The following is a 24,912-nucleotide window of genomic DNA, read 5'->3' as shown; positions in this document are numbered from 1 at the left end:
TAAATAAAATAATATTTTTCTCTGTTTATAGAGACATTAATGCAAACCCCTGTGTTAAAAAAAAAAAAAAAAAAAAAAAAAAAAAAAATGACCGTACAGCTACTTTATTTTACTTACCTTTAACAACATTGGTGCAAATACTTGCCGCACGGCTTGATAGAGAGAATTTATAGGTGATTCTAACATAGATGAAACAAGAATGTTACTATGTAGATTCTGATCAGTAATTACTTCAGGTCGCAGCTTGAAAAACACCAGCACTTTATCTTTTGTGTCAGCAAAATCAATCTAGGTGATAAACAAATGATTCTTAAAGTTACCTTCATGAAAGTTAATATTTGAAACAAACTTTTCCCTAAAACGTTACCCCTTGGGGGAAAAATAATTAAAATATTACAGCATATTACAACCCATCTACCCCTGCTCCTTAAGAGTATCTGGGTTTTAAAATGTATCCCCACTTCCATGTGACTGTATCATAAAGCTACAGTGACAAGTGGTTCATAAACAGAAATCACTATACAAATATTGTGGACATACACTGCCAGCTACTCCACTCCAACCAGACTCGGTACTAACAAAGTTGCATGCTCCAGCTACAAACTGATGAGTAGTAATCTCCACTCTATTCCAAAAAGTCTATACAAACGATGTTAATTATACCCTTACCTGAAACTAGCATTTTAAAAGGTGTTTTTTAACTCAATTCAAAGCTACCAAAAGGAACTTAAGTTGTCTATCTCCTAGATTATCTTCATCTGAATCAAAATTTTTCCTTAAAGTACTTGAGCATCTAACTTTTTATTAATGTTGTATAACTAGTTTAAAGTTGGAACTCGATGAGCTAAATTGGAATTCACGAAAGCAACCATGTTTAAAGTTGGTCAGTTCATAGTAATTAGTTCATTAGCTGCAGTCTATCACCCAAAAGAAGTTTTTGTATTACATACATATTTCACATCTTTTCTCACTTCTTTTTCCAGGAAGAGAAGTATATGCATTTAAAAGCTTTCAAACAAGTTCATTGCTGTGCATGAAAACGCCTTCTAGATGAGATTTCATGAAGCTTTTATCCTGGTCTTTCTATTTTTATGCACTAAGAGGAAACCAGCATTTATTTGGTGTCGCTGCATTTCTCAAACTCCCATCTGCACACATTAAAATTCTATTGCCAGGGGCGCCTGGGTGGCTCAGTCGGCTGAGCATCCAACTTTGGCTCGGGTAGTGATCTCACAGTTCATGAGCCTGAGCCCCACGATGGGCTCTGTGCTGACAGCTCAGGGCCTGGAGCCTGCTTCAGATTCTGTGTCTCCCTCTCTCTGCTCCTCCCCTGCTCGCTCACTCTCTCTCTCAAAAATAAACAAACATTAAATTAAAAAAAAAAAAATTCTATTGCTAGCATGATCATTCCAATAACAAGTGGGTGAGAATAACAAGCTGCAGATACGTAGATTTGAAAACTTCACTCCTTAGACATTAAGTGTTCCATTCCCTTGTACTTTCTCCCCCCACTTATCTGAAGAAAGAAAACGCAGAAAATACACGCTGTATCATCATACTTTGAAAACAGTAACCATAGTCACTGGCCAAGGCTCCCAGGCATCAGCCAGGATGAGGAGTTTCGTCCTAAACAAAGTCAGAGCTAAAGCAAAGGATCAGTTGACCACAGCTGCTCGTCATTCCCTGAAAACAGGGAAACAAAATCACTACTCCTAGCTGCCTCTCCCGCTAGTTTCCCTATCAGTGGCAACTACTATTCCCCCTTAACTGACTAAATTTTGATAGCTATTAAATCAAATTACAAAGCTGTTCTTCTTTGAGCTTGCAAAATACCTTCTCACCTACTGGGACCCATCAGGCATCGGCCTGCCACAACCCACTGCCTGTTTTTGCACAGCCCACAAGGTAAAACAGGTTTAAAAAAAAAAAATCAAAAAAATAACGCCATCTCATGACCCTTAAAAATTATATGAAATTCACTTATCAGTGTCTGTAAATAAACAGTTTACTAGAACAGTTTTATTTTACTGTGAACACAGTTTTATTGGAACACGGTCTTACTGCTTCATGTACGCATTGTCTGCTTTGACACAACGGCAGAGCTGTAGTCTCAACAGAGACACTACGGCCTGCAGAGCCTACGTTAGGGATTGTCTGGCACATCACAGAAAATGTGTGCCAACCTCTAGCCTACAGGATAAAGCACATCACATTGGTGTCTGCTTTAAGACAACCAGTGGAACTCGAGCTCAGTCTAAATGGTGTCCAAGGTTCAGGGGGTCACCCCATGCCAGCAGCTGCCACACTCCCCAACCATGACACTGCTGCAGTCACTTAATTCTTTTGCCGGGTCCTTGAAACCAAGGAGAGACGCAGCTCAGGGCCTCAGCACTCTTCATTTCTTCTGCTTAGAACACTCTTCCTTTAAACCTTATGTCTGCCCACAACTCATTCAAGTAACTCACTTCTAAGTTTACCAATTCACACAGGTAGTCCCTCCGCCCCTATTTTAATGCCTTTCCAGGCTCCACCCCCATCACTAGAACGTTATTCTATTTTTATCCAAACAGCACTTATCACGGGGTGCTTAGGGGCTCAGTCAGTTAAACATCTGACTTCGCCTCAGGTCATGATCCCACGGTGTATGGGTTAGAGGCCCACATCGGGCTCTGTGCTGACAGCTCTCGAAGGCCTGCTTCGAAATCTGTGTCTCCCACTCTTGCTTGCTTGCTTGCTCTCTCTCTCTCAAAAATAAATAAAACATTTAAAAATTAAAAAAACAAACAAACAAACAGCACTTGGGCGTGTGGGTCATGATCAGGTCATGATCTCACTGTTCCTGACTTCGAGCCCCGCATCCGGCTCTGTACCAACAGCTTGGAGCCTGGAGGGGCTGCTTTGGAATCTGTGTCTCCCTCTCTCTCTGTCCTCCCCCACTTACGCTCTTTCTCTCTCAAAAATAAACAAACATTAAAAGAAAAAAAATTTTTTAAAACCAGCACGTATCAATGCCCAAGATTATGTTACACATCTGCATGCATGTCTGTAGCCTATTTTGTCCACTCGAATGTTACTCTGTGCAAATTCTGATGTGTTCATGGCTTTACTGCAAGCACCCAGGACAATGCCAAACCCGAGTAAGTACTCAGTAAACATCTGGGAACTTCTTAAGTCACGCTGACTCTCAGACATCTAGGGTACAACTTAAGACATAACAAAACAGTGGGTGCCTGGGTGGCTCAGTCGGTCGAGCATCCAACTTTGGCTCAGGTCATGATCTCGCCGTGCCCGGGCCCCACATGGGATGTTCTCTCCCTCTGCCCTTTGCTCACTCACACCGTCTCTCTGAAATAAATAAATAAATAAATAACATAACATAACGAAACATTTTCCAAGGTGACTAACGGTCTGTCGTGCGGTACAGGACTCCACATAAAATATGTTGTTGGGCTCTAACGGCAACGGCATTAACTTTACCGAGTTGCAGCTTCAATGTTCGATACCCAACCCAAGATCCATCTGTGCCCATTTGCGCCCATCCACGCCCTCCCCGTTTTCCCAGGCCTGTATTTACGCTTTCAGTGGCATTTACCACAGTGTGCCCTGACTCATTGTTTGTAGAGGAGTGTGTGTCCTCTCAGGCCACCGGAGGGTGGAAGCAGAGAATCCTCTTCTGAAATCCACTGCCAGTTAGAGAAGCGGGGTAGCTCACACCCGGGAGTCATATTTCCCATAAAATAGAAATAAAAATAATCCCTGTCTCACAGTGTTGCTGAGAATATCATACGAGCCCCTGGGCACAAGCGCTTCCACCAGTGCCCGATCCGGTGTCAAGAGAAAAGGAGCGGCAATCTATGAGCAGGCATCCTTCTCGCGTCTTCATACCACACACGCGCGGAGCCAAGAGCTTGCCTGTATTCAGTTCGAAATAAAACTCTACTCAAGAGAATCAGTCTAAGCCCAGGACTAAAGAATCCCAGCGAAGGGAGTGGAGGACTCAATCACCCAAACAACTGCACTCCACGCTTACATCTGTTCAACCTAGTGATTCGGGCCAACAGGACAGGAAGAGGTCATAAAACAGGCGCTGCGGGGTGGATGGGGAGGGGCACTAAGGAGGGACCTGCTGGGGTGAGCACTGGGAGTCCTGAATTCGACACCTGAAACCAATATTGTTCTGTATATTAACTCAAATGTTTTTTAAATTTTTTTTTTTTTTTTTTTCAACGTTTATTTATTTTTGGGACAGAGAGAGACAGAGCATGAACGGGGGAGGGGCAGAGAGAGAGGGAGACACAGAATCGGAAACAGGCTCCAGGCTCTGAGCCATCAGCCCAGAGCCTGATGCGGGGCTCGAACTCACGGACCGTGAGATCGTGACCTGGCTGAAGTCGGACGCTTAACCGACTGCGCCACCCAGGCGCCCCTTAACTCAAATGTTTTTTAAAAAACACAGAATTTGGGGCGCCTGGGTGGCGCAGTCGGTTAAGCGTCCGACTTCAGCCAGGTCACGATCTCGCGGTCCCTGAGTTCGAGCCCCGCGTCGGGCTCTGGGCTGATGGCTCAGAGCCTGGAGCCTGTTTCCGATTCTGTGTCTCCCTCTCTCTCTGCCCCTCCCCCATTCATGCTCTGTCTCTCTCTGTCCCAAAAATAAATAAACGTTGAAAAAAAAATATTAAAAAACAAAAAAAAACAAAAACACAGAATTCAGCAACGAAAAAAATAAAAATCAAATCAAACAGGCCTTTCGTCCATCTACTGAGACCCTGTAATGTGGGAGGCCTTTCTTTCCTGCCCGTGAGGCTACAGTTTACTTACTTAGGTCCTGATTGCCGAAGGAACCATTTCTTAAGCAATCCTGCCAGTGAAGGCAGTGCAGGAAGTCCATCAAAATATCTCAAACCAGGATTCAAAAATAATAATAATGATTTAAACTTTGTATTATACCTTTTCCTAAAAGATTCAAATTCCTAACCAAACTTTCCCTCTGATATAGGCTCAGTGCATACCCCAAAAAAAGATACCCTAGAATTTGCCTCAAAGAACTTCAAGAGGCAGAAAAAAAAGTTTTTTTGATAAACAAGGTTGATGTTTTTGGTTGTAACATACCTACAGTCTTTAAAAGAATCCGGAAAAGCACAAAGGTGCTCTGCTCAGTGCACAGGCGTGGGCAGGGGTAGGGCTGGGGGGTGGGGGGGGGGGGGGGAGGACAGCCTGGCTCCCTAAGAGGGTGGAGGGACTGAGGGGGAGGCAGAGGGGGTCCTGAAGGTCAACACCAGGTAGGGGTGGGGAAGGAGGAACAACCAGGCTCTGAGGATGGAGGGGAACAGCCCAGGCTGCAGAGGGGCAGAGGAGGAGGGGGAAGGGCTGGGGAGAATGAGGAGTTGGGGATGAGGGAGACAGCAGGGTTGGGGTGGGTGAGGGAGACAGCAGGGCTGAGTGGGGATGAGGGAGGCAGCAGGGCTGGGGGGATGAGGGGGCCAGCAGGGCTGGGGGGATGAGGGGGCCAGCAGGGCTGGGGGGATGAGGGGGACAGCAGGGCTGGGGGGGTGAGGGAGACAGCAGGGCTGGGGGGGATGAGGAAGGCAGCAGGGCTGGGGGGGATGAGGAACGCAGCAGGGCTGGGGGGATGAGGGGGACAGCAGGGCTGGGGGGATGAGGGGGACAGCAGGGCTGGGGGGATGAGGAAGACAGCAGGGCTGGGGGGGTGAGGGAGACAGCAGGGCTGAGTGGGGATGAGGGAGGCAGCAGGGCTGGGGGGATGAGGGGGACAGCAGGGCTGGGGGAATGAGGGAGGCGGCTGGTGGGGGGGGAAGAGGGGGACAGCAGGGCTGGGGGGTGAGGGAGACAGCAGGGCTGGGGGGGATGAGGGAGACAGCAGGGTTGAGGGGGTGGTGAGAGAGACAGCAGGGCTGAGGGGATGAGGGGGACAGCAGGGCTGGGGGGATGAGGGAGACAGCAGGGCTGGGGGGGGTGAGGGAGACAGCAGGGCTGGGGGGGATGAGGGGGCCAGCAGGGCTGGGGGGATGAGGGGGACAGCAGGGCTGGGGGGGATGAGGGACACAGCAGGGCTGGGGGGATGAGGGAGACAGCAGGGCTGGGGGGGGGATGAGGAAGGCAGCAGGGCTGGGGGGATGAGGGGAACAGCAGGGCTGGGGGGATGAGGGAGACAGCAGGGCTGGGGGGATGAGGGAGACAGCAGGGCTGGGGGGTGAGGGAGACAGCAGGGCTGGGGGGGATGAGGAAGGCAGCAGGGCTGGGGGGAATGAGGGACACAGCAGGGCTGGGGGGATGAGGGAGACAGCAGGGCTGGGGGGGGATGAGGAAGGCAGCAGGGCTGGGGGGATGAGGGGGACAGCAGGGCTGGGGGGATGAGGGAGACAGCAGGGCTGGGGGGATGAGGGGGACAGCAGGGCTGGGGGGATGAGGGAGACAGCAGGGCTGGGGGGATGAGGGAGACAGCAGGGCTGGGGGGTGAGGGAGACAGCAGGGCTGGGGGGGATGAGGAAGGCAGCAGGGCTGGGGGGATGAGGGGGACAGCAGGGCTGGGGGGATGAGGGGGACAGCAGGGCTGGGGGGATGAGGAAGACAGCAGGGCTGGGGGGGTGAGGGAGACAGCAGGGCTGAGTGGGGATGAGGGAGGCAGCAGGGCTGGGGGGATGAGGGGGACAGCAGGGCTGGGGGGAATGAGGGAGGCGGCTGGTGGGGGGGGAAGAGGGGGACAGCAGGGCTGGGGGGATGAGGGAGACAGCAGGGCTGGGGGGGTGAGGGAGACAGCAGGGCTGGGGGGGATGAGGGAGACAGCAGGGTTGAGGGGGTGGTGAGGGAGACAGCAGGGCTGAGGGGATGAGGGGGACAGCAGGGCTGGGGGGATGAGGGAGACAGCAGGGCTGGGGGGGGTGAGGGAGACAGCAGGGCTGGGGGGGATGAGGGGGCCAGCAGGGCTGGGGGGATGAGGGGGACAGCAGGGCTGGGGGGGATGAGGGACACAGCAGGGCTGGGGGGATGAGGGAGACAGCAGGGCTGGGGGGGGGGGATGAGGAAGGCAGCAGGGCTGGGGGGATGAGGGGAACAGCAGGGCTGGGGGGATGAGGGAGACAGCAGGGCTGGGGGGATGAGGGAGACAGCAGGGCTGGGGGGTGAGGGAGACAGCAGGGCTGGGGGGGATGAGGAAGGCAGCAGGGCTGGGGGGAATGAGGGAGACAGCAGGGCTGGGGGGATGAGGGAGACAGCAGGGCTGGGGGGGGATGAGGAAGGCAGCAGGGCTGGGGGGATGAGGGGGACAGCAGGGCTGGGGGGATGAGGGAGACAGCAGGGCTGGGGGGATGAGGGAGACAGCAGGGCTGGGGGGATGAGGGAGACAGCAGGGCTGGGGGGGGTGAGGGAGACAGCAGGGCTGGGGGGGATGAGGAAGGCAGCAGGGCTGGGGGGATGAGGGGGACAGCAGGGCTGGGGGGGTGGAGGGAGCGGGGACAGCGAGGCTCTGGGGAGAGGCGGGGAGGGGCGGGTAGAGACAGTCGGGGTCTCTGGGGAAGCGGGGAGGCATGGGGACGGGGGGCGGGTAGAGACTCCCGGGCTCTCAGGGAGGCGGGGAGGGGGACGACCCGCGGACGCAGGCGGATGAGGCCCACGACCTCGGCCGGGCCTGCGGGGCGGAGGCGCGGCGGCGGAGGCGCGGGGCCCGTACCGAGTTGGAGAAGGTGACGCCGGCGTCCGAGCGCTGCACCCTGAGGAGCATCTGGTTGCCGTCGTCCAGAAAGTTGTTGACCTCTGGGCAGCCGTCCGCCCGCGGCTGGTCGCAGGGCTCCGGCAGGAGGCCGAAGTAGTTCTGCGTGGTGGTGAGGAGGAAGGCCTTCCGAACGTCCCGGGCCCCTCCCGCCATGGCGGCGGTCAAGACGCGGGGACACGCGGGGTCCGGGGGCCGCCACCCGACCGGCGCAGCTCGGCTCACACCGCCCGCCGCCGGCCCGCTCGGCTTCGCGGTTGCCAGGGCCAGTCGCTATGGCGACGGGACCCGACGTCGGCGCGGGCCGCGCGCGCGCCGTGGACGTTAACGCGCGGGTGCGCGCACGCGCCGCGCTGGGAGGCCGCCGTCGCTTCCGCGCCTTGCGGCTGCTCGTCGGGAAAGGTAGGTAAAGCTTTCCGGTCGCAAAAGCCGGAAGCCGTTGGAAGCGATTCACGCGGTCCTCAGTGAAGTCGCGCGCCCCGGATTTCGGAGGGCTGGGCCGCGGGGCCTCCGCTGCACCTGCAGCCGCCGGCCGCCGCGCTTGGAGGGACGCTCCCTTAAAAGTCGCTTTCCGAGGAGGCCGAGAACGAGTGGTGGAGTGCAGCGGTAACTCGCTTGTTGCATCTACCCCTCCCCTCTCTGTGTTGCCCATTTCCCACCCCTCTTTATTAACGAACTTCAGGAAAACGTAGAGGTTTTCGGCGCGGTCGGGACCTGAGCTTGCGGCCACCTGTGACACCAGCTGGCTAATCTTAAAACAAGCACAGCCGAATCCTGGAGAAATACAGGACGTGGGGCGTTATCGTTTTCTACGCCGTGGCGTCATTGTGAACTCCGATACTGCTGCTCGCTGATCCCGGTTTTGTGAATCCAGAAATTATCTTCCAAGAACACTGGGCCCCGGAGACATGGGCCCTGCCCGGAAAGCATTTTGCTGGCTTTATCCTCGGGAACTTAAATAGGTTACGGATTTTTTTTTTTTTTTTTTTTGCATTCAGGAGTCACAACTTCCTGCTAAAACTATATTATTTTATCATTGCAAAGAAGGTCTTCTGATCTGCTGAGCATCTTGTTTAAGATTAGGAAGTGCGAACTAAAGACAGCTGAACTGCTGTGCCAGATGGTGGGAGAGAGGCGTCCATGAATTGGGATTCTGGTCACCGAATGGGGAAAAAATCCAGACAAGAACCCAAGGTGACTGACTAGCCAAAAAAGGATTTTGAAAGCGAAAATGGCTGGTATGGATACAGAGATACCCGCTCTGCAGCGGGCGTTATGACCCTTCACAGGGTCTTCAGGAAAGTCACCACTACTCACAAGTGCTTGGTCTGGAGGAGTTGTTTTGCTGGAAACAGAAACGGTTGGATTTAGCATCCATGACGACGTGGTAAATGTAAAGGCAGCAGGTGTAGCGACAGGAGTCAGGAAAGCAGTTGAGATCCTACCATTGCTACCCTTCCAGAAACTTGTGGGACTCTTGGGTGGGCTTTGGACTTCCACCAGATAGGAAATTGGAGTATTTGAGTGTAGTTTAACCCGGATGTCCAGAAACATAGAAACTCCAGCTGACGCGTAAACCCTGTGAGGATAGGAATTTTGTGTGTCTTGCTCACTGCTCTGTACCTAGAATTAGGCATAGAGTGGAAAGGTCCCTGTACTCCTGAAGCTTCAAAAAGGAGGAAGGAATCTCAGAGATAAGTAACTTATACAAAGCCACAGAAATGATTAGCTGTAGAACCAAGATTCATATCGAGCTCCAACTCCAAACCCATCTCTAGGCACGACGCCACAGTGGTACGCAGCCAGCTATCCACCAGTATCCATTGTCTCCAGCCACAGCTAAGTAGCTACTACCAGGGCACCCCACTCTCAGTTGGGCGTCCCACTCTTGGTTTGACTCTGATCATGATCTCACAGTTCAGTGAGTTCCAGCCTGCGTTGGGCTCTGTGCTGCTAATGCAGAGAATGTTTGGTTCTCTCTCTCTCTTTCTGCCCCTCCCCTGCCCCTTGCTCATGCTGTGCTCATGCTGTCTCTGTCTCTCTCAAAAATAAATAAACTTCAAAAAAAAAAAAAAAAAAAAAAAAAGAACTAGCCAGGTGTGGCCGTAATGTAACTCTCATCAGCAGAATGCGGCCAGAAGCAATGTGTGCCATTGACAAGGGGAGTTTCAAAGAAGGGAGTGCACCTTCATCTTTGGCCAGCTGGATACAGACAACAAAGCCATAAGAGATGACCGAACCACAAACCAGTAGGGCCTCAGGGCTCCTGGCTCCGTGTGGAGTAAAGCTAGCAGCTGTTAAGTAAGCAAGAAATAACCTTCACTGTGTTTGAGCCATTTCACATTATATTTATGTGGGTCTGTTTTTTTAGAGTAACGTAAGCCACTCTAATCAATAGAGTAACTGATCTCAGCAGTAGGGTGCTATTTGTTTGTTTGGGGTTTTGTTTTCTTTTGTTTTTATGTTTATTATGAGAGCATGAGGGAGAGAGAAGCTCAAGCAGGCTCCGAACCCGCAGCATGGAGCCCAACGTGGAGCTTGATCCCAAGCCAAGAGTTGGGCACCCAACTAACTGAGCTACCTATGCACCCCCATTTTTTTTAATTTTATGTAGGACATTGGTTTAGTAGTTGGCTAGCAGGTAGCATGAAATGTGAAGTGGAGGACAAGGGACAGGACCTTTCTGAGCTAAAATTTCCTGATTTTGTTCTATATTTGTATTTTTCAAACATCAGTTCTTCTTTGTACTATAAAAAAATTACTGAAGGGGCGCCTGGGTGGCTCAGTCAGTTGAGCATCCGACTTCGGCTCAGGTCTGTGAGTTCGAGCCCCACATCGGGCTCTGTGCTGACAGCTCAGGGCCTGGAGCCTGCTTTGGATTCTGTGTCTCCCTCTCTCTCTGCCCCTCCCCCGCTCATACTCTGTCTCTCTCTGTCAAAAATAAATAAACATTAAAAAAAAAATTACTGAAGATTCCAAAAATGTTTTTTTTTCATTATTTCTATCAGTATTTAGTTGTGAAATTAATAGTCATGAAAACTGAGACTTTTTAAACATAGGTATTCACCTGTTTAAAAATGAAAAGCCCATGACTTGTTAAAATAAATGACAGGTTTTTATGAAAATAATTATAATTCTCCACACAAAGAAGCAGGGGCAGAGAGAGAGGGAGACAGAATCGGAAGCAGGCTCCAGGCTCTGAATAAGTGTTCAACACAGAGCCCAACGCGGGGCTTGAACCCACCAAATATGAGATCATGACCTGAGCCACCCAGGTGCCCCTGCATTTTTTTAAATCTCTTTCATGTATTTCTCAGTAGGCGACCACCAGACCCTCTCTGCCTGTGTTTTCCATCTCCTGCAGTACCTTGTCCCACTGACGGGCATGGAGAAAACCGGCCTTACATTCACATGTAGTCAGAAAATGGGAAAGAACTTGAACAGCCTTTTCGGGTGTTTGTGAATATTACCCGTTGTTACTAAACTTCCAGAAGTGGTGTGTCTTAAAGGCTGTTGCCGTTTGGAATCTGGAACCATAGCAATGATTCAACATTTCGTACTCAGCTACGTTCAAAGCCGTTGGTTATCTTGTACTCTGAATGGATTTTTTACCTAGGCACGGTTTCATAGCATCACACATCGGTCATTTGGAAAATACTGGTTCACTGAGCTATGAGGATCTTTCAAATGTTGATACGTTTCATAACACAATATTAAAACAATCACATGCATTAGTATACCACTTAGCTCACAAGTCTCTATGTCTGAAGAGGTTGTTAGGTTTACAACAGAGAATGTAACTTTTCCAAAATTCTAATTTTTTTAATTTCTTTTTTTTAATATGAAATTTATTGTCAAATTGGTTTCCATGCAACACCCAGTGCTCCTCCCAACAGGTGCCCTCCTCCATGCCCATCACCCACCCTCCCCTCCCTCCCACCCCCCATCAACCCTCAGTTCTCAGCTTTTAAGAGTCTCTTATGTTTTGGCTCCCTCCCTCTCTAACCTCTTTTTTTTTTTCCTTCCCCTCCCCCATGGACTTCTGTTAAGTTTCTCAGGATCCACATAAGGGTGAAAACATGGTATCTACCTTCTCTATGTGACTTATTTCACTTAGCATAACACTCTCCAGTTCCATCCACGTTGCTACAAAGGGCCATATCTCATTCTTTCTCATTGCAACGTGGTATTCCATTGTGTATATAAACCACAATGTCTTTATCCATTCATCGGTTGATGGACATTTAGGCTCTTTCCATAATTTGGCTATTATTGAAAGTGCTACTGTAAACGTTGGGGTACAAGTTTCTAATTTTTGCATGCGAACTTGAATTTTATCATCGGCAATGAAAACTGGCAGTTGTTTTCCTTGTAATAATAGCCTTAAACCGTAAGAGACTCTTACCACTGGAGAACAAACAGGGTTGATTGAGGGAAGAGGGTGGGGGGTGGGCTAGATGGATGATGGGGGACTAAGAAGGGCCCTTGTTGGGATGAACACTGGGTGTTGTAAGTGATGAATCATTGAAGTCTACTCCTGAAACCATTACTACGCTATATGTTAACTAACTAGAATTTAAATAAATTTTAAGGAGATAGCCTTATTAGAGAATGCATTTTTGAGAAAAATGTCTGCTAAAGGCTCAGTCTCGATAACCAGAGCTTTTCTGCCATAAATGGCCTTATGTGAATACAGCTGCTGGTTCTGATCAGGACTCCAGGCCCAGCCTCCTTCCTGCAGGCAGATCGCGGGTCACTGAGCCGCCCGCGTGCCTTGTGTGTGCTTCATCTCATCACCCAGGACGTGAAATGACTTGTCCTCAAGCTTTGGGACTCGGTCAAGATGGTAATCTTTACCCCTTTATTAAGGAACTCTTCCGGGAAACGGGGATCCCTTCCTGTGCGTGCATGGAGGTGGAGACCGGATGGCCTCTGGAACAGTTGTGTGCCCCAGTCTCCATCTGGGCCAAGGTGCTGGCAGTTTTAGCAGCCGCATTAGTTTTCCAGTGTTTCATCACCAAGAACTGCAAAGCTAGCAGCTTAAAATAACACCTCTTTTAGCGTGAAGTCCCGCTTGTCAGTAATGGGGAAACTGCATACATGGATGTCCACTAAGGATCTCCTGTAGCTTAAATCAAGACATGGGCCGGGCTGAGCTCTCCCCTGCAGCTTGGGGGTCCTCTCCCAAGTTCAGACCATTGAGGCAGAATTAAGTTCCTTGCAGTTGTGAGACTCATTCCCCATTTCTTTGCTGGCTGTCGACGGAGGTTCCTTTCAGCAGTTGCAGGCCGCCACATTCCTCACGTCTGGCTTCAGAGCCAGCCAGAGAACTTTCCCACCCATCAGTTCTCCCATCACACCTCTTGTAACAGAAAAGAGGCTCATTCCTTTTAAGGGTTCACCTGATTAGACCAGGCCCAGTGGATGACCTTTATGAACTTTCAGTCAACAGATTAGTAAATTAAGCGTGGGAATGACAGCCCATGCTGTCTGCAGGCGTGGCGCCCCATCTCAAGGTCAGAGGGCTGCACAGGGTGTACCCACCAGGGAGCAGAAACCTTGGGGCCCCTTCCGAGTTGAGCCTGCCTCAGCTACCCTTGCTTTTGCACCACCGGTGAAAATGTCAAGCAGCTAAAGAGGCATAGAATGTCCCACCTTGTGAAAATTGCTTGATCTCCCAAACCCCTGGAGATGTCTTAAGTTCCCCCAGGGGTCCAGATGATCTCTAACGGATCTACGTCTTTTCTACGGTGGTGACTGCAGGAAAACAGGCTTTTTCTGTTTTATCCATTATCTTTGACAAATATTGGGTAAATTATTTATCATGTTTGTTATAAAAATTGTTCCCTTAGGGCGCCTGGGTGGCTCAGTCGGTCGGGTGGCCGGCTTCAGCTCAGGTCATGATCTCGTGGTCCGTGAGTTCAATCCCCGCGTCGGGCTCTGTGCTGACAGCTCAGAGCCTGGAGCCTGCTTCTGTTTCTGTCTCCCTCTCTCTCTGCCCCTCCCCCATTCGCACTCTGTCTCTGCCTTTCAAAAATGAATAAATGTTAAAAATTTTTTTTAATTGCTCCCTTTATTAAATATATTCTTTATACTTACCCAATGGAAAGAAAGAATACCATGGGATTGTCAGACAATTTTTTGTAGTAAGGCAGTAATCATCTCGTTTGTGTTTTTAGACCGTGCTGGGGGGGACCTACTGGAGAGATGTCATTTCAGAACCTTGCCTTCACACTTACAAAGGCTGAAACTCACTCTTGGGCATAGCCCTCACACATTTCAATCACCAGCAGAGAGAAATGTACACTCTAATAGGACACTCAATGATCAACTCACATACTGAAATCTACTCACCTCTCTGCATGTGTATGTGTCCCTATGGAAGACAAGGAACTCTGTTTTTTCTGAATGTTTCTGAAGTCCCTGAGAAATTGCTAGCCGCTACTTCTGGGACAAATAGGGAGCCAGATGCTCCTGCAGTCAGGTGTACTGGAGACACGTGGAGGGAGGGGGAGATACATAAGCAGGGGGCTCATAGCTGGACAGTCCTTTCGTCTGCACGCCTCCTGCCCCCAGCGAATCCTGGGCAGAGTTGAGGAGGTAGGAGAATGAGCCGGAAACGTGATAATGTGGGTAAGATTTTCCCCAGTCTCCACTGAGAGAACCAGAAACAGACATTAGAGGAGGATGAAAGGTGTGGAGTTCCTTGCGGATAATACTTGTGTGTGTGTTTCATTATAAAAAAGTACAGACATGACTGAATAATTGAAATATTTGACTCTTCTATCAAATTTTAAATCCTATTTATCAATGTTGGTGCTTTATTATGTTTTAAAAATTAAATATCAAAGTTAATTTTCAACATAATATTAATGGTAAGAATTATGGGAGGTATGGCAGAAACTAAATCTATTCTCTTTTTTAAAATTTGTTTAATGTTTATTTTTGGGAGAGAGAGACAGTGTGAGTGAGGGTGCGGCAGAGAGGGAGACACAGAATCTGAAGCAGGCTCCAGGCTCTGAGCTGTCAGCACAGAGCCTGACGCGGGGCTCGAACTCAGGAGCCGTGAGATCATGACCTGAGCTGAAGCTGGACACTTAACCAACTAAGCCACCCAGGAGCCCCAAGAGAATTTTTTTTTTTTTAATTTTTTTTTTTCAACGTTTATTTATTTTTGGGACAGAGAGAGACAGAGCATGAACGGGGGAGGGGCAGAGAGAGAGGGAGACACAGAATCGGAAACAGGCTCCAGGCTCTGAGCCATCAGTCCAGAGCCTGACGCGGGACTCGAACTCACGGACCGCGAGATCGTGACCTGGCTGAAGTCGGACGCTTAACCGACTGCGCCACCCAGGCGCCCCGAGAGAATTTTTTTTAAGTATAGTTTTGTGATGTTTTTATACTTCTTGGTAAAAATTGTTTCTACTTCTTGATGTTTGGTTTGTATTTACTTTCCGTAAGAGTTTAATTGACAAGTATCTTCTTGGTATTGAGGGACAAGAAACCATATGGCAAAGCGCTTACTGGCTCTGACCGTCTCTGCACATCCGTTCCATTCACATTTTCTAGGCCAAGCAAGTCACATGGTCACATCTAGCCGCAAGTGCACAGGTAAGTGCAAATGTGGCTTGTGGGGACGAGAGCTGTAGAATGTTTGAGAGCCTTCCCAGTGACTGCACACCTTCTCAACACCTTTCAAAGTAAGGAAAACAATACCGCTTGGACCGCACAAAATAACCTGCCCTCATTCTTTCTTCTGCCACAGCAAGGAATAAAGTTGTAGATGGCGGCTGCTCTAATGACAAAGAACAGAGTCTCCTGCTGACCCTTGACCACCGCCTAGTGTGAGCAAGCAAACAAACATCATGTCTTAAACGGTGGAGCTGTTGGCGTCTTTGTTGCTGTGGCTCAACTCACCCATCTGAGGGCTGCAGTTAGGGCTTGTCCCACACCCGGCCCACACCCCCGGGCCAGTTCGCTAATTGACTTGACTGTGTGAATTCGCAAGGCTGCTTTACACGACACTGTCTTCCTGAAATCTGCACCTGTACCAAGTTAGGTGCCCGTCATCTGTCTGACAAACAAAGCTAGTGCTTTCAATGTTGCCTTTCAGTGTGATTAAGTATGCTAGTGAACCTACTGTTTTAAGGTTCTTGATAAAAAAATGTCAAAACAAGTAATAGGTAATATTCTCTAATGATGCTAATTATTCTTTTAAATGCTTTGATGCTGCTTTCTCTCCTGTGTGCCTGACCTAGCTTATCTAATCTTGCTTAGGCTTGTAACTGAATGTCCTGTAATACTATTTGAAAAACACACACATACATAACCACTGATACAAACGAATCAGTGCTAAAATGAAAGCTTTTTCATACCATGGCAACTATTCATAAAAAGGTTCACATAAGCTATTAGAGTCTTTTATTTCCTGTTTCCATTTTTATCGATGTGAAATGATTGTTGCATAAAGCGCAAGGAAGCCAGGACTGTCTCCTTCTTTTTTTGGATAACTTCTGTGATAAAATAGCCCTCTGACGTCACCGCCGGTTGCTATGAGAATAGAACATCACAAAATTAGCAGCATCCTTTTACTCAGCAGGGTAGCTCCAGACACATTTAAAGGATAAGAGAGCAAGTTGCAAGTCCCATTTTGCAAGTATTACCTTGGCACCCATAGTCCCTAAAGACATCTAAAAAATACGGAATTTGCGATTTTACACCAGTAAGAAACTTGCTCCCTGAAACGAGGGAAAGTCACTCTTGTTGTGTGTTGAATGATCTTGCCTGGAATGGGGCTAAGAGTCAATGGAAACACATCTGGGGCAGGCCCTGACTAGAGAGAAGGATCTAAGATTTCCATGCGATATACGGTCTTTTGTATCCGGTTGAAACATGGCTCCTTATGGCCCAGCGGCAACCTGTAAACCAGAAAGATAAGTTATCTGGGCTTCCTGCAGGGACACTCGGAGGGATTGCTTGTTTTAAGGATCAAAGTCTTCTTTTTATCCATGCCCATGGTTTCCTTAACAATAACAATTACCTTTAAAAGGTGACCTTTTTGCTATATGTGCTTCTGGTTCCCGTATTGTAAATTCCGCACTCGAGTTCCTTCCTGTATAAAACTCTCAAGGATGATGTATCTTTTTGCCTCCTCACGTGTGTGCCCCTCTCTCTCGACTAAGGACTATCTGACTGCTCTCTGAAACACTAAGCTTAGAACCCTTAATCTCATCTTTGCGGAAAAATTGTGTCATTTTTTAAATCAGAGATCTTTTAGAAACTTTGTCACTTAACACTTTACAGTCTTGTTACTGAGGGTCTAGGGACAGTCCGCTTTTCTAACCCTAAAAGGACCTGGATCAGAATTCCTTAATACCTTTCTTTGTCTTCTAGAAAACCAAGCAGTTCTCCTCTGAGCTGTCACTTACGGTATCTTGCTAAGGGCAGATAACAGTATCTAACACGCGTCACTGCCTCCATCTACTTCCCATTGAGTTAGAGTCTCACTGGGCTCCTGGTCTACCTTCTACGTCCCACTGGGGACGGATTTACTAAATATGTTACCAGGGTACAGAAGGGCTGTCCCGCTGACCAGCCTGCTGCCCAATGACTTGTTCTGTACGACGTATTTTAAGTGTCTGTATGGCAGTGCCCTTCTTCCAGGCACCAACGTCAATTCACACGGTAGTCCTCGCTCTCATTCGCCAATGTGTCTGGATTTTCCCTTTTGTGGCACAAAGTAGGATTGCGGTTCTTTGCTCTTTTTAAAGATAAGCATGGCCATTTCTTTGAAACGTAAGCAGAAGTGACGTGTCACGTATGCACACAAACCTTCAAAGCTGATGTATCATTTACCACGTTCTTTCCCAGTCCCGTGGTGATCTCGGAAACAGAAGTCAGGAGGGAGTTTTATCAGCCTCGCTCCCTGATAGCTGTTCACTGAGTATAGTGTTCTTGATGGTGTATCGAAAGCAAGAAATGCGGTTTTGTTATAAGATAATGAGATTTTGGTGTTGTATGTAACTGTAACATAGCCTTGTCCTGACATGTACAGTCTAGGTATGGCAGCGTTTACCAATAAAAACCCCACAATTTCAGTGGCTTCACATACTAGAAATTTTACTTATCCTGGAGTTCACTGTGGTATTTGGCAGGCAGCCTTCCACATGATGACTCAGGCATCAAGTCCTCCATTTTGTGGCTCCACTGCCCCCCAGGTGACAGAATTCTCTCCAGAGGACTTCGAATGTGGCGGATTGGCAGGTAGGGTGAAGTCTGACACAGGAGACCGTGATGGCAGTTCCCGACGGCCTGAGCCAGTGGGGAACGTAATCTCGCGGTGTCTCTGAAGTAAGAGAAGGAGTTTTAGTGAGCACAGTCCTCAGTGACACAAACCCTGAGCTCCGTTCAATGTACCTGTCGGCCCTGACTGGCTTCTAAGGTGTGTGCAGCGCTGGCCTCCCGGCATGCAGGCTGCAGTCGCACAGAGCCTCATGCTCAGAAGGGTTTCATGCTCTCCAGAGCACTCACTACTTTCTGGACAAGGGATTTTGCAGTTTCATTTTGTTCTGGGCCCCAGGGATTATGTAGCTGGGCCTACAGGTAGGTTATACCCAGAAGACGTGCAGATAGAGCCCTTGGGCTATGGAACGGGGAAGAATTCACTGAAGGTTGTCTGAGAACTCTCTGGGTTTTTTAGCCTGTAGAGAGAAAAAAATTTGTGTGTGCTTTTCTCGTCTGCACATGCTTGCTCCTGGCCGTTATAGTCAGGGTCATTCTCATTGTCTCGAGAATTATGCCTGTAAAAGCAGAAATGCCAAGAAAACCAGTCGATTTTGGCTTTTTACTTGACAAATCTGCTATGCTGTAGCAGCAGGAGGTCATCTGGGCTAGGAAAGGGGTCAAGAGCTGGGGAAGACTCAGCTTCGGAGGGGGTCCCTGTGAGGCTGGAGGCAAGGGAGTAGCTCTGTGAACAACAGGTGGAGAGCAGAAACGGCAGCACAGAGCAGCGCGCCTGCCCAGTGAGTGTCTGAGATTGCATGCGGGCCACTTCCTGTCTTCCGGGAATCATGGCCTCTGCTGCAGAGTCACATGAACTGGTCTTCCCTGACCTCCAGGAACTGTCCCCCCCCCCCCGCCCCCGCCCCAGTCACCTATGGATCATCCAAAGACACGATGCGTACCCATGGCCCAAGAATTCGCTCAGTTCCATTCAAACGGCCCTGTGTCCACAACCCGATTTTCAATGGCTGAGAACATGGCTAAGATCCCTGGAACCAAAGACAGGGCTGTTGACATTCAGAAAGGGTGGTAGTGGTACGAGAGGGAAAGCCCCCTTACCAGAATTTGGGTGGGAATATCGAAAAAAGGGGCAAACCACCCCTTTAACATGCATCCTTTTCCTTCTGGCTTTGGTTCTGTGGACGACCTGAAATCGAGCCCCTTTCTAGCTGAGTGGAACTTGACTTCTGTTGAGTGTTCCCCAAGGAGTCCAACTGATACATGATTGTGCACCCCCCTTGGCACTTCTGTTAGCACCTTTATGTTTATTTTCCCACTTTCTCCAGAGTCCAATGCTGTGACGTCTTGATTCGGCAGACATGGTTACTTTATCATACAGACGAGTCACAGCATGATTTGATGGTTTATCCACGGTTGCAGAATTTTAAAAGGCAAGCCCATCAGTCTGTTGGTGGTTCTCTTTTCTTTTCTTTTCCTTTTCCTTTAACATTTATTTATTTTTGAGAGACATAGAGCGTGAGGAGGGGAGAAGAGAGACACACACACACACACACAGAATCTGAAGCAGGCTCCAGGCTCTGAGCTGTCAGCAGAGAGCCCGACGCGGGGCTCGAACTCACAAACCGTGAGATCATGACCTGAGCTGAAGTTGGACACTTAACCTACAAGCCACCCAGGCACCCCATTGGTGGCTCTCCTTTTAAGACACCGTTTCCACTATGCCATCTTTCCCACGTTAGGTTTGGGGGAGTATAAAGTGTAACAAAACACAACAGTCATCCATGCTTAAGACTGTAGAAATGCTTTTAAGAACACACATAAGTCCTAGCTGCTTGCACCCACTCTGGCCTACTATACTACGCGTCCAAGAAGGCAGCTCTTTTCTGCAGCAAGCCACGAAACCCATGCACTCTTTGCCGGTAGTTTTAATTCTGGGAACTCTTGGTGTTCATCCGGGACACACATTCATCTACCAGAAGGCAACTCAGGGGCCAGTTGAATATGATTTCCCTTCTGAGCACTTCCATTTTCATTTTTAAGTAATCTCTACACCCAACGTGGGGCCCAGATTCACAACCCCAAGATCAAGTACGGCATGCTCTATGGACTAGGCCAGCCAAGGGCCCCTGAACACTCTTAGTCTTCCTGGTTAGATGTCAAGCTCAGAGCCCTCCTGGGTTGCCTACCTGATGTACAAGACAATGCTTTTTACCTACGACCCCACATACAGATTTTTATGAATTCCAACCTTCCTAAGGGGTTCCGGCCTAGATGGCTCTCGAGTTACTACTTTTTCCTGCACTCTGCTAGTTTTAAATGCTGATCTACTTATTTCTGTTCACTTCGACCCTTTTAAAAATACACTTTTTTCATTTGAGCAGTTTCAGATTTAAAGGGAGTGGCAGCAATACAGAAAGTTCCCATATATTGCAGTTTCTACTGTTGTTGTTTTTTTTTAATTTTTTTTTTTAATGTTTATTTATTTTTGAGACTGAGAGAGACAGAGCATGAATGGGGGAGGGGCAGAGAGAGAGGGAGACACAGAATTGGAAGCAGGCTCCAGGCTCTGAGCCATCAGCCCAGAGCCTGACGCGGGGCTCGAACTCACGCACCGTGAGATCGTGACCTGAGCTGAAGTCGGACGCTCAACCGACTGAGCCACCCAGGCGCCCCTCTACTGTTGTTAACATCTAACGTTAGTATGGTTTATTTCTCACAATTAATGAACCAATTATGATTTGTTATTAAGTAGGCTCCATTCTTTTTTTCTATTATCTATTTATTTTGAGAGAGAGCATCAGAGCAGGACAAGGACAGAGAGAGGGAGACAGAGAATCTGAAGCAGGCTGCAGACTCTGAGCTGTCAGCACAGAGCCCGACGGAGGGCGCGAACCCACGAACCGTGAGATCATGACCTAACCCAAAACCAAGAAGAGTGTAACACCTAACTGACTGAGCCACCCAGCCACCCCTGGCAAGGTTGTTTTAAAAATCAATGTTACAAGGGGCAGTTGGGTGGCTCACTGGGTTAAGTATCCAACTTTGGCTTAGGTCATGATCTCATGGTTCGTGGGTTCCAGCCCTGTGTCGGGCTCTGTGCTGACAACTCAGGGCCTGAAGGCTGCTTCAGATTCTCTGTCTCCCTCTCTCAAAAATAAATGGCCATTAAAAAAAATAAAAAATAAAAATAAATCGACATTAATGTATAGCAAGGACAGGATGTAGACTTGGGACCATGTACGTGGCATCCTATCGATCACTTAATTTTTGTGTTGCTTCTTTTTCTGGCAACTGTAAATGCCCTATTTTAAAGAAGTGCTAAGAAAAAATAAACTGTGTATGGAATAACTTAACAGCTTTCAGTGGACCATTTTGGCTGCCTTTATTCAAATACAACTATTTTAAAATATCTTTTTCATCACTTGATTCTATAACCTTCAAAAGCTAAGGGATGCAGGTATAATCAAGACGCTGACTAGACACCAGTAGAGCTATGGCTCAGTCCCAGTCCTTCCCTCACCGCCCTATTTGGCATAAATACACACCCACTGTTGTTATAGATGGATATTCAGCTGTTTTTTGTATAGCTTTCTACCTAACGGTTGGATGAAATGAAGAATAAAGGAAATTCTGTATCTTACCTGAAGTCACCCGTGAGTTTCTGCTTGACGTAAAGCTTCATGCTTCCCTTTCTTTCTCATTATTCTCATTTAAAAAATTCTACACAGAGAGAACCGCACTGCTGTGTCATATCACCCCTCCATTATTGTGAATAGTTGTGAATTCATGTGCCGCCCATGGGTTAGTGAGCAATGGGAAAGATTAAAACCACGTAACCATACGCGGGGGTACTATTCATGAGCAGTGATGCAATCAGTCTGCCCCTTCTGTGAGTAATGGGGGATGACAGAATACTCCATTCTGCCAACGGAGGTAGATGGTAGTGACAGTAGGTACTGACCAGAGAAGGCTGGAACCCTGGACATTGTCATCCCTTTCACACCACTGACAAGCACAGGTTACTGGACGTATTCCTTGCTCCTAAAGTTCTCTTAAATGCAAATGCTTCCCATATATTTTCCCCTCTGGACTGTAAGTTTCATGAATGCAGGAGTCATGCCTACCTTTATCCCTAACCCAGCACAGTTCCTGGTTTAAGTGATCATTAGATATTATGTGAGTCATAAACTGAATGAATACCATGCAGACTCAGCCTTTCAATTATTTTTATTCCAGAGAATTCCACAGATGCAAGATCCTATCCAGTCAATTCTCCAGGTGGCTGGGGTGGGGATTTTCTTCCCTATGTCTAGAAGTAGCATTGGTAATTGTTGTCTATAAAGGAGTTCTCTTGGGGCTCCTGGGTGGCTCAGTCGGTTAAGTGTCCGACTTCGGCTCAGGTCATGATCTCGCAGTTCATGAGTTCAAGCCCCGCGTTGGGCTCTGTGCTGACAGCTTGGAGCCTGCTTTGGATTCTGTGTCTCCCTCTCTCTCTGCCCCTCCCCCACTCTCTCTCTCTCTCTCTCTCTCTCAAGAAATGAATACACATTTTAAAAAAAATTTTTTTTAAAGGGGTTCTCTCTTGTTTAAAGACTATTCAGTGGAGAAAAGACAGTCTTTTCAAAAAATGGTGCTGGGATACCTGTATATCCGCATGTAAAGAAATAAAACTGGACCCTGATCTGACAGTACTCACAAAAGCTAACTCAAAATGGATTAAAGACTTAAATGTAAGAGCAGAAATGATGAAACTCTTAGAAGAATGCATAGTAATAAAGCTCCTTGATGTGGTCTTGGTGATGATTTTTGGCTGTCGCATCTAAAGCACAAGCAATAAAGTCAAAAATCAACAAGTGGCCTACATCACACTTCTGCACAGCAAAAAAAACAACAATAAAGTGAAAGAACCAAGGGGAGAATCGCAAACCACATGCCTGATAAGGGGTTAGTATCCAAAACATATAAAGAACTCCTACAACTCGACAAGGAAACAACTCAATATGTGAAAGGCCAACAGGTACAGGAAGGGAGTTTTCCATCACCAGTCATCGGGGAAGTGCATCGCAAATCCACAAGGAGGTATCACCTCGCGTATGGTAGCATGGCCATGGTAGCAAGGCCGTCGTCAAAGAGAGGGAACAAACACTGTCAGGGGTGGAGGATGGACCCTCGTGCCCTGCTGGTGGGACTGCAGACTGGAAAAGCACACAGCGAATCCTCAAAGACTTAAACTACCATATGATGCCTCACTTCCACTTGTGGGAATACAGCTGACCCGTGAACAACGTGGGGGTACAAGCACCAGCACCCCCATGCTCAGGTGAAAATCTGTTTGTAACTTTGGGCTCCCCGAAAACTTTACTGTTAAGAGCCTGCTACTGACCAGAGCCTTACAGGTGACACCAACAGTCGGTTACCATGTACCTTGTATGTTACATGTATCACTGTGCTCTCACAACAAAGTCAGCCAGAGAAAAGAAGGAAGACACATTTGCAGTACCCAGGTGTATTTACAGAAAACACCTGCAGGGAAGTGACTGGCACAATTCAAGGGTCAGGTGTGTACTCACAAAGGTAACAAAACCACTAACTTATAAAGATGTCCTCACCCCATGCTCACAGCAGCATTATCTACAAGAGCCCAGACACGGAAATAACCTAAGTGTCCACCAAGAGATGGATAAAGTTCTGTGCGTGTGTGTATCACATCAGAGTGTTATTTATTCACCCTAACGACGGGGGGAAATCCCATGTGGATGGATCTTGAAGACATTAGACTGAGAGAGTGAACAAACACTGAAGTACGTGTGGCTGGAGTCTAGAAAAAGGACAACTCTCGAAAAGCGACCAGACCTCCCTGGTTGGCACTGCCTGTCCGGGCTTGGGTCACGTGTGCATTCTGATGGCACTAAGGAAACCAGATCTCCTGGGTGGCCAAAGGACAGTGCCTAGGTGGAGGTGCCTCACCGCACCACTGGTCCTCTGCACACAGCCACACCCTGGGTCACACGTGTGCTGACTGCCAAGACCCTCCCCCACAGTCTGCACACAGTCGTGGCCTGTGGCCTCTTTAGGAGCAGTGGTGGTGGAGGGCAGGGGAGAGTATGGTAGGGGAGGGAGGGAGGGGAATGCCAGGGAAGGGAGCACCTCGGCAATGGTGGAGGCCATGGGGGGAGAAGGGAGGAGAAAAAGCACCAGGAAGGAAGGAGGGGAAACCAGACCAGAGCTATAGTTAGGGGGACCGGGCATGGGGGAGAGAGCACTGGGGTGTGTGTGCTGGGAACACCAGGCCTGGGAAGGAAGCAGCACACTGAGGGGAGGGAGCATCTGGGAGATGGAAGGAACACCAGGGCGGTGGGGGGAGCATCAGGGCAGTGGAGGGAAGAGCCGGAGGGGGGGGGGGAGCATCGGGGCGGTGGGGCCTGAGCACCAGAGCGGTGTGTGTGGGCGGGGGGGGAGTACCAGGGCGGTGGGGGGAGCATCGCGGCGGTGGGGGCGGGGGGAGCACCGGGGGCTGTGGGCCGGAGCACCAGAACGGAGAAGGAAGGCGCCGGGGCGGGGGGAGGCCCCCCTCGCCGGGCGGCCAGCACTCACCGCCCCCAACCAGGGCAAGGGCCCGGCAGTCCGGGAGTGGGAGGCCGCGGCCGGCCCAGGGGAAACGTGCCCCGGACGCGGGGGCAGCGGCAGGGCGCGGCCCTCAGGAGTACGCGCGCGAGTGCACCTCGGCGTGCTCTACCAGCCACTTGGAGCCGCAGGCTTCCAGGGGTGTCCTCAGACATCTCGCGGGGTGACTCCCCGCTTACCGAGACGCGCCGGGAGCCCTCCTCCGCCGACGGAAGCCCGGCCCGCGCGCTCTGCTGCAGCAGCACCGCGGCCACGCCCCCTCCCAGCGGCCAGCGCCGCGCTCGCGTCACTTCCGGCTCTGGGCGGTTCGCGTCCGGGTC

General features: G+C 49.2%; 1 protein-coding gene and 2 long non-coding RNA genes across 17 annotated transcripts in view; 1 reads left to right on the top strand and 2 right to left on the bottom strand.

Moving 5' to 3' along the window:
* The window catches only part of DYNC2H1 (dynein cytoplasmic 2 heavy chain 1), a 347,379-nt gene extending 337,572 nt beyond the window's left edge, over positions 1–9,807 (bottom strand). For 11 of the 15 annotated variants that reach the window (XM_045486606.1, XM_045486612.1, XM_045486608.1 and 8 more), the window contains exons 1-2: positions 7,688–9,807; positions 118–179 (exon numbers count right to left, since the gene is read on the bottom strand). In XM_045486606.1, the coding sequence (XP_045342562.1) occupies positions 118–179; positions 7,688–8,378 (753 nt within the window). In that variant the 5' untranslated portion in view covers positions 8,379–9,807. Of the gene's footprint in view, positions 1–117; positions 289–7,687 lie in introns of all 15 variants that reach the window. The other 4 variants (XM_045486619.1, XM_045486620.1, XM_045486617.1 and 1 more) reach the window with 3 other exon arrangements.
* A 63-nt stretch (positions 9,808–9,870) lies between these two features.
* Positions 9,871–16,209, top strand: LOC123602253. Its single transcript, XR_006714426.1, has 2 exons — positions 9,871–10,027; positions 15,221–16,209. It is a non-coding gene; the product is annotated as an uncharacterized LOC123602253 (long non-coding RNA).
* LOC123602252 lies at positions 16,131–18,848 on the bottom strand. Its single transcript, XR_006714425.1, has 2 exons — positions 18,340–18,848; positions 16,131–18,071 (listed from the first exon to the last, which is right to left on the bottom strand). It is a non-coding gene; the product is annotated as an uncharacterized LOC123602252 (long non-coding RNA).
* Positions 18,849–24,912: the final 6,064 nt, after the last annotated feature.

The sequence above is a fragment of the Leopardus geoffroyi genome, chromosome D1 (assembly GCF_018350155.1).
Source record: "Leopardus geoffroyi isolate Oge1 chromosome D1, O.geoffroyi_Oge1_pat1.0, whole genome shotgun sequence".
NCBI lineage: Eukaryota > Metazoa > Chordata > Mammalia > Carnivora > Felidae > Leopardus > Leopardus geoffroyi.
The sequence above is the reverse complement of the archived record's forward strand: the minus strand, read 5'-3'. Positions and strand labels throughout refer to the sequence as shown.